Source organism: Seriola aureovittata, chromosome 24 (assembly GCF_021018895.1).
Source record: "Seriola aureovittata isolate HTS-2021-v1 ecotype China chromosome 24, ASM2101889v1, whole genome shotgun sequence".
Taxonomy (NCBI): Eukaryota; Metazoa; Chordata; class Actinopteri; order Carangiformes; family Carangidae; genus Seriola; species Seriola aureovittata.
The window spans coordinates 5,003,171-5,013,052 of NC_079387.1; the positions used below are offsets into that span (position 1 = coordinate 5,003,171).

General features: G+C 40.6%; 1 protein-coding gene across 1 annotated transcript in view; it reads left to right on the forward strand.

The window, feature by feature from the left end:
• Positions 1 to 9,013, forward strand: part of ptgfrnb (prostaglandin F2 receptor inhibitor b) — a 60,008-nt gene extending 50,995 nt beyond the window's left edge. The window contains exons 12-15 of the mRNA XM_056370396.1: positions 2,567 to 2,753; positions 2,897 to 3,015; positions 3,121 to 3,171; positions 5,765 to 9,013. Of these exons, the coding sequence (XP_056226371.1) occupies positions 2,567 to 2,753; positions 2,897 to 3,015; positions 3,121 to 3,171; positions 5,765 to 5,877 (470 nt within the window). The 3' untranslated portion in view covers positions 5,878 to 9,013. The remainder of the gene's footprint in view (positions 1 to 2,566; positions 2,754 to 2,896; positions 3,016 to 3,120; positions 3,172 to 5,764) is intronic.
• Positions 9,014 to 9,882: the final 869 nt, after the last annotated feature.

A 9,882-nucleotide genomic window follows, 5' to 3' on the forward strand; every position in this document is an offset into this window, starting at 1 on the left:
GTTGAAGATTTTATTATTTTCTCCTGAGTATAGAATATAATTGTGTTTTCAGTGCACACTTAAGAAATAAAAAAAATAAAGAAACAAGTGAAGAAGACAGTAAAATGCAGTAATAAGTGATGTAACACTGTAAACTGATGGTAAAATGCTAATTTTTGACATTGTATTGCATAAAAACACACACATACATAGAATATACAATGGAAATGAGAAATTGTATTCTATGATGGATTTATTTTGTACTAAATTTATAAATATTCAACTTCCCTTATTTAATGTAAAACATTTAGATTAGATTCAACTTCTAACATATTATAACTTATTTTTCAACACTGACAAGGGCCAGTTTTTGCATTTTATATTACAATAGCCACAATTTTGTAAAATTATGTAAGTATTAACTATTTAATATTTATATGACCATATTTAAAAACCCTAACCCAAAAGCTGAACCGACATATACAGTATATTTGCTAATATTAGCACATATTGGTATTGGTGTATATTTTGACCAATAAGTAACAAGAAAGTGCAGAAGAGGAAGATCCAGTATGTTCGAGGTCATTTGGAACCAGTGGCACCATTACATAATTACTACTATCTAGTATCTTTTTAATAACCCAATTGAAGTTAATGTGATAAAGTGAATATCACAGCGGATTTCATGCAAAAGCAAAGATTATTTTTAAAGATTGCTGGGCCCTTAAGACCTGTGTTAAAGGTGTTAATGAAAGGCAAGCCTAAGAGATCACCAAAAAAAAAAAATTAAGAGCGTGAATATCTGCAGCAAAACTTAATAAAAAAAACAGGCCAGTAAGTGTGAAGATATATTTTCCCAGAGCCTGAACTTAAGTGTCACATGGAGGGGCAACCGGACTAAGTTTTCAGGTAATTATCAAAATTAGGACCATGAGACATAAAGTGAAACGGAGGCCAGTGTTATTACTGCTGCTGCTCATACTACTACTGATATTTAATGATGTAGCACTTGAATATTAAAACCATTATCGAAGAGAGGGAGAGAGAAATAGTGATGTGATTCATTTCTCTGCTCTGGGTGAGTTCACTCCTCTCCTCGGTCTCTCTATTCATTATATTCGCTCCATCCGCTCTCCTCCTTCTTCCTCCTCATTTCTCCATCTCTCAATCTCGCCTTTTTTTTCTCTCCTCATAATTGTTTTTCATCATCATGTCTTTTTTTGTCCTTTTTTTTATTTTTATTTCCGGCGTTGTCATTCGCAAATGTTCTTTATTTTTTCATCTGTATCCTCTATTTGTCTCTGAAATGACAGAGGATGACCAAGATCCATGGGGTTTTTTGTGTGTGTGTGTGTGTGTGTGTGTGTGTGTGTGTGTGTGTGTGTGTGTGTGTGTGTGTGTGTGTGTGTGTGTGTGTGTGTGTGTGTGTGTGTGTGTGTGTGTGTGTGTGTGTGTGTGTGTGTAGGAGGTACAGTGCTAATAGTCCCTCTCTCCCTGACAGACTAATGACTAGTTTGTGCTTCTCTGTCTGTCTCTCTCTCTCTCTCTCTCTCTCTCTCTCCCTCTCTCTCTCTCTCTCTCTCTCTCTCCCCGTCTTTCTCTTGGAAATAATTAGCTCGCTCGCCCCCTTTCCAAAGATTACATCTATTATCACAAATTCTCTCTTGTGCCTGTTTTCTCTCCTTTGTCATCACTATCCTTTTTGTGACGCGTGTCCATCTGTCTTTTTTTTTTTTTTTTTAATCTTCCCTCTTACTGTGGGAGAAACATCAGTGTGTGTGGTGATGATGGAGTTGTTCTGTAGGTTTGTACAGATTCTCCTGGTTTTTGGTTTTCCTCTTTTGTTCTGTAGGCGTCACAGTGAAATGAGGGCTGCATTTTACAAAAAATAACACAGTCCCTCAATTTCCACAGAGTAATAGGTAACTCTGCACCATAGACCATTGTGTATGAGCTGCGACAGTGTTTCATACATCTACATCTACCACAGACTAACATTACTAAATGCAGGCAGGCTGTTAAGTAAAGTAAATAATAGCTAATGCAAGCTACTTAAAGACTGGACTGGACACTTTCTGGAAAATTACAGCTTCCTAGACAATCTGTGCCTCTTCAGTGCTGCTGTCAGCCCGTCCAACCGAGGAAGTTGACACAAACAGTCATGCATCTACCCGTTCCATTAAATAAAACTGCCTTTTTCTCCATAACTAACGGCCCAGTGGTTTCACCAAGAAATGCATCTAATCATGGAAGTAATGATGCCTTTTCATGGGACTTTCAAAGAGGAAATGTGTCTTTTAATGTTCCCTTTCAAGTGATGCAGGTGTCCTTAGTGATGCCACTGATGCTGAGGTCTGACTTCACTCTCAGCATTTAGCTAAACTAGTTTTTGGCTTTGGAAATGGATGGAAAACGACACATATGCAGTAGCCACAAACTAGCTCTGTAGTTTAGTCTAAATGTAGCATCATATGCATCTAAATATCATCAGATACTTGGGTCTTCCACCAACACTTTGTGGTTTTATAGGTACTTATGAAATACATATAATATATGTTTTCTGATAAATTCTGTCTGTCTCTCTCAGATGACCTGGCGTACGAGGTGCGTTGGTTTTTCACCAGGCTGCGCGGCGGACAGACGACGACCCAGGTGGCCAGCGTCGATCGCTTTGGCATCGTGAAGGCAGAGATCCGCAACTCATCCAGCGAAATCTCAATAGAGCGCATTGACACACACACCTACCTGATGAACATTTTTGGCACTCAGGACGGGTGAGTGTATTCATGGGTAAACAGTGGTGGGTCACTTGTCCCTGCGGGCTGGAAGATTCACACTGCACCGTTGATATAACAACCAAACTCTGGACTGCGGTGTCTGACTGTGTGTGTGTGTGTGTGTGTTGTGTGGTCTCCAGTGACAGCGGGGAGTATTACTGCGTGGCCACTCCCTGGTACCTGTCGGCCTCGACGGGAGCCTGGACTCAAGCCGGAGAGCTGACGTCGTCTCGGATCTTTCTCACTGTCCAGTTTGCTGGTGAGGAGTTGGTGCTGCAGCTCGTTACACTCGGCACGTTACCATCACCACATTCATGCACATTCATTTGAAATTGCTAAATCTTGTCTCTGTCTTCTTCTCTAGTGTGGGACTCCCTACAGTTACCTCTCCTATATGGTGCAGCAGCTTCACTAGGTAATGTAACCATTATACATCCTCAAGTTTGTCCTCTCTGTTTAATCATTATATTGTATATATCATTATATTTCATGTTAGATTAGTGTTAAGGGATTTAAGGTTTAAGGACATCTCACAGAAGTAATATCTAGATCTCTGATTCTGTCCAAGTCTTTAAATATTGAGAATCTGCCGAACGATTCATCACTTATATGGTTGACAGCTGAGAACCTACCACATCTGTCCTGCACTGGTTTCCTATACAGCTCTGTAGAGTGTCTTCTAGTGCTGAACATGCTGTAGCTGATTATCTGTAGCCATTTTGAAAACAATAGTTTAAGTCACAATTTCTCCACATCTGGTTTATTTCTGCTCAAATGGGGAATATCAAACTATTACAGCCTGTTTTTGTTCGCCAGAAAACTCAAATGTTGTAGTTTAAATGCATCCAGCAGCAGCTCAGAGGAGCGGCCCACCTGCAGAATGTCAGCGAAGCTGGATAAAAATGCTCACTTGGCTCGCTGATGCTCGCTGTCAGCGTGGACACTGACGCTGCTCGCTGATAGACCAGATTTACTCTCTTTTGTGCTGCTCTGCACTTCACTAGCTGACACTGCTGTGCTCATGCTTATTTAGGACACTGCCGTTGCCAGGGCACAGTGGATTTAACTAAGACAAGAATCTGAATTTAATCAGGCTTAATATAGCCAAAAAACAATCAATAAAATATGCTTTAATTGGCACCGATGCTGATCTTGTATCTGGCTGCGGGACATTCCTAGTTGCTATTAATAATGAAAATCTTAGTTTATAGGCATCTGCAGTGTAAGGAGTTGATGTTGGAGTATTTATTAGTAGTGATAGTCTTCTAATAGCCCTTTTTAATCAAATGATCAGGTCAACAGTTGTAGTGAGAGGGAGTTAAAAGCTTTAACTATAACTGCCTGCTCCAGACCTCAACATCCACATCCTGCCACAGGAACTGAGGACTGTTTCACACTGAACCTGTTTATTTCAGTTAAAATGAAATGGTGCGTTTGCCCAGCTTATTTGGGGCCGGTGAGAAAGCTGACCAGACAAACCGGTCGGCTTCCATGCAGAATCTGGTGCGGTCCTTTTGTGGACTGGAAGCAAACAGACCAACCCCTGTACTTTGTGATATAGATATTTGGTTTTAGCATGAATTCATCTGTTGTTCATGAACTGTTCAGGAAGCCATCTTATAATAGATCTAAGTTAACATTTTTTTTTTTTTTTGGTAAATCATTTGATAACCGTGGTAATATATTTGCACATATATGGACACAGTTAAAACTGCGGTCTGCTGTGCGTGCATCTTCTGTGTACGTTGACAGTTCATTAAGTCCAATAAAAAGACACAGAGATCATTGCTCAGTAATAACACCTCGTGCTTGTCATTATTAATGACTGAGATAGATTTACAGCCTCGAGTAATAACACTTATAATGCTTATAATCAGTCATTTCTTTGAGCTTTTTGTGATTAGATATCACAAACATACATAAGAGGCATTGAAGTACAGACTGACCTGCTCTCAGTCACTGTAATCTGATTTTCCCACATGAGTCCTGATGATGCAGGAAGACATTCACTGTCCAATCAGTGAGGGACCTGTCAGTATATAACAGTCAGTGTGAACATGACCAACACCAGAACTAAAATGCAACAGTGCATCATTGTTTCCCTCGGTGCAGGTTAAAGTAATCCAAACGTCTGATGCCAACGCCACTTTGACGTATAAAATACAGACATTTTAGTGACGAGCAAAACTGTCTGCTAAACATCACATTGTCAATTAACCAACTGACGTCAACCCCATTTTCATTTCTAATCAAAATTTAACATTTGTTCATTTGTTTGAGTCGTTTGAATCTTCTGTCTTTCTGATGTTACTTTGACGCCTGGTGCCTGCTGGGAACGAACCAAACTACAGGTGTACAAACACCCTAAAAGTCCCTTTTACACCTTCCTGTTTGCATTTTCACTGCATCTAGAAGGTTAGACAAATTAGACCGATGATAGATTAAAAAAAGAAAAAGAATGAAGGCTTCTCTTTTTCTGCTGTTGTAGTGGATGGGAGCAGTGGTAGAGACTGCAAAGTCCAGAACAACTGACTGCAAAGTAGCAATGCCTAAAAGTGTTTACATAACTGTTGTGAATTAATTAGCAAAGCATATTTTATTCCTCTCATTCTCTCGCTATGTATCTTTCTAATGTCTCTCCTTTTAAACGAGTTGGGAAGCAAACAACATAACTTTGTTTTTACCGTTAATAAACAACCCTCGTCCGAATACATTTTCTAACACGGCTAAGTCCTTTTTTACTGCGTGGATGAAGTCGTAGCAGCCGCGAGGTTTGTTTTTGTCCTCGTTCAGCCCCTGCAAAATTCAACCCAGTAGCCATCAGGAGGTAGAGCCAGAGCAGGGACTTTCAGGAGCCAGGATCTAAATTTAGACTGTCATTCCTTCAGTCAAAATGCAGGTAAGGTTCCTGAGGTTCTAAAAACAGTCTTATAGTGTTACCAGTAGAGGCAGGAATAACACAGTGGAAGGAGTAAGGCTGCATTTTAACCTTTTAACCTTGTCTGCAGGTGTGGGCCTCTTCTCTCTGGTCCTGGGTCTGGTTTGCGCCCAGTGCTGCTGCCGCAACACCACACACACTCCACGCTCGCGCAACAAACTGATGGACCTGGAGATGGACTGACAAACACTTTCCCCCGCACCCACACACTGCAGCGCTCACAGGAAACACCACACACACAACAGACACACACCCGTGGACGATTTCTGGGACACCCAGCTGTTTCCTGGCGAAGGACGTTGGGAGTAAAATGACAAGCCGCTCTGGAAACAGAAACCTGACTGAGGTGCTCAGGATCTTTCAGCTCTGCAGTGGAGGAGCAGGGGACAGTTTTTTGTTTTTTGGGGGGGTTTTTTGGTTTTTACACGCACCAATGGGGAAATAGCCTTTGAGACTTCTGTTTCTGTGAAGACCCAGTGAAATCTCTGGTGCTTCCAGTGATTTTAACACTGACATATTCGTTCCCCGTTTAAGACCATAGCACTCCAGGAAACTCTGAAGAATCTGGAGTTTAATTATTGAGGAACAGGAGACTTCTGAAACACCACTGCCATTTGGGAATAAAGGACCACTATACACATCTGCTGCTTCTAGGGATAACAAATGAAGCACTCAGGCTGGACTACATGCTTTTTTTTTTTTTTTGCTTTTTTCCCTTTTTTGCTTTCTCCTGATGCCATGGCTTCCTGCAAAGTACAACCACTTCGTGTCTAAGAGTAACGACACACCGGCATACCCTGTTGAATTCTCTCTTATGAGGAAGCACCGAAAACTCAAGGGGTGTTTGATTGAACATTGTATCTGCACAGGGTTACTAACACCCTTGACATGTCCCTGTGAGGTCACATGGCTGGAGGTATTTTGCATTGGCGGAGGCTGATGGTTTAGGCAGCCTGAGCCTTATTTGAGTCATGGAAAAAGTCGTGGTTTGAACATCATGTTCATTTGGGCAGCAGAAGTCTTAGAAAACGGAAGTGCGCCACGTGCTTTCCACACGACCGGTATTGCACTAGAACTACCATCCCAGAGTATTCCTACCTTAACAAAAGGACAATATAAACCTTTATTCTCAACTCTAGTTTTTTGAAAATTAAGAGATTTTAAAATGAGAGACATTTTTAAGCTTTACAAGGAGATATGCAGTTAGTGTGTTTGTGTGTGAGATATACTGTACGTGGTGCCAATATTTGAACTAACAGAGGTGTGCTTGGTTCATTTTGCCAGATCAACACTTGAACAGCCGCTAAACGTGGTGACAACAAGCACTCTTCTTTTATAGATATTCAGAAATGTATCCAGCTGTTATTTTTTGCCTGAGTCTCGTGTGTGTTTCGTACACCGTGTGAACGCTGTGCTACAGTGCGTGAGACAAAGAGTTGCATGTACCGTTTTATAATGACAGACTGGTGTCCTTCACGAGCAACAAAAGCCTCTTCCAGGGTTTCATTTTGGTGGCATCAAAGTCTCCTACATCCAGATGTTTGAACCTAGCCGTCACTCCACTGATCCAGACTCTCGTGTTCTCACACTGTGAGCGACATGACTGCTCGGGTGCTGCAAGAAACATCGGTGACTTCCACGGTGTGAAACTGCAAAGATTTGAACATGAAAATCATGCACGTTTCTTCGCTTCAGTTTCGCTTTTTAAAGGATCAGTTCAGCGTTTTGAGAAAGACGCTTCTTTTCTGAAGACTTGCACAACTGCAGTTTGGAATCGATCGGGTCATTAGCTTAGCTTAGCATACAGTCTGGAAACAGGAGGAAATGGCTAATCTTGCTTTGCCCAAAGTGGAAAAAAGTGCATATTAACACCATTAAATTTGCATAACTAATATAACTATTTCTTGGATAGATGGATAAACTGTTGTTTTTCAAGAAATAGTTGTAGCACAAAACTGTCATTTTTACATTTCTGTTCATGTACATGCTCTTCCAGTCATTGTTGGCAGACATACTAAATTTTTCACTTTTGTTTTAGCTAGGTTAGCAGTCCCCCCCTGTTTCCAGTCTATGTGCTAAACTAAGCTAAGCTACATCCCAGACCTAATTCTGGCAAACAAGCACATTATTCAAAACGTCCGACTGTTCCTTTAATGTCGCTAACTAGAAGAGTAAACAAACCTTTCAGTAAAGTGGTTTCAGAGATTTCAACTCCGACGACGGTTGCACCCCTTTTGCAAATAATTCTAGATGTTTTGTCTCTACTCTTTTTGTTTTTCTTTTCTTTTTTTTTTAGGAAAGTTGTAGAAAACTGGTAAGTTTACTGTGCACTTAACAGGTTAAACTGAAAACTGTATCTATTCAGAAGCAAGAGAAATCTGCAATAACCAGCTGATGAAGAAAAGTCAGCTGTGCCCGACTTGTATCAGCTGACATCTGTTGAGTCTCTGTGGTGTTTTTATAGCAAATGAATGAACTTGTGGTGGCTCGTGTATCGCGTTGACTGCTGTGTGAACGCACACTCACACTTCCAGCAACAACACACACAAAGTGAGAACGTTTCGATCCAAACTCAGCAGGATCCAATCAGACCTGTTAGGTTTGTAATAAGCCAGGCTGACTGGGCTCGGGCAGGGCTTTGTTTGATGTGTTTTTGAATAGTTTTAAAAAGTATTTTAAGCAACTATCAGAGCTTTTTGAGCAATATCAGGCTATATAGTCAAACTTTTTTTCTTCCTTTCAAAGCAAAATTTGGTCTGAATTAGTCAAACTAAGAAATCTGAAATCTTCTTGATACCAGAATGATCATCTATCAGTGCTGCTGTTCTCAAAACATTTCTACATCCACACTTGGATGTTCACCTCCATATCAGAGCGTGCTCCTCTAACTATTTTGTAAAGTTTGGGAAATAATGATTACAATATGTGTTTCTTGGCTTGATTGATGGTGACAGTCACTTCAGAAACCTCCAGTAGGTCTCCATAAACCCACTCCACAGGTGTGTGTGTCTCGATGATAGTGCTGTTGCAGTATTCAAAGTATGTTTTACCATTAACACACATACAGACACTTTCTCATACACACACACACACACACACACACACACACACACACGTACATATTCACAGTACTTGAGCACACTGGTGAATAATAGGGCTTTGTGCCAAATGCTCTTAACTACACAGACACAAAATAGCATCGATACACACCGCTGAACATGTCATCGCAAGGCTTCCCCAGTGTCTTTATTTTATCATTTTATTGCAATGACTATGATGAATCATGATGTTTTTTAAATAAATAGATTTGTAAGATGTATTCATTTTGTAAATGGTTTTATATGTTCCTCTTTTCTTCTTTTTCTTTAGCAATATTATACCCAGTGATCTCAGTGTGTGCTGTTTAATACTGAAAATGCTTATCACTGTCGGAAAAGTGACTAGCACTGCCAAGACAGACTACATACAGCCCATAACCAAAATCCATACCAAATTTCATTTCAATCCATCCAATTTTTTGTGAGATATTTCACTACAAACCAAAAAAGTCAGTAGGATTCATCCTCTGCGGGACCGTGAATGTCTCTACAAAATGTCCTGGATGGAGAAAATGAGATTAAGATTAGCATTAAATACTCTGCTAAATGTGAAAGCTGAAATGAAAGTCATGCTGCGAATGTTAATTAATGTCCAACCTGCACCTGTGCAAAATTTAAAGTTTTCCATGCACTTTTAAATCAAATCAATCCATTCATAATAATAATTTTCTTTTTTGATTATAAAATTGAAGTACTTTGGTGGCGCTCTTCAGCCTCCATACTTCACTAACACAAGTGTTCATGCTGTTCGCTCCATCCAACATTGTAGTTTTTACGTGGTTGTAGCGAACATTGCTGCCTGTAGGTGGCGCGGAGTGACCCTCAGACTCAGGTGCATTGAGGCCACCAGGTCACGCTGTCACTCCGCTTCACCCGGAGCAACATTTACGCGTTTGTGTCACATGTTGCTGCCTACGGAGTCGATTTATTGTCTGAAAAACCCAATAGTTATTTAACTGTGGTTGTAGTCCTACTTGGCCCACATTTACCCTCTCCCTGTTGAAAGGCGGCTGCCGAATTCTTCCAGTGGATCTGATGTGGTCGTGATCAGAGTTCCTGCTCGGAGACTTGTGACAAATGTGGGCCAATT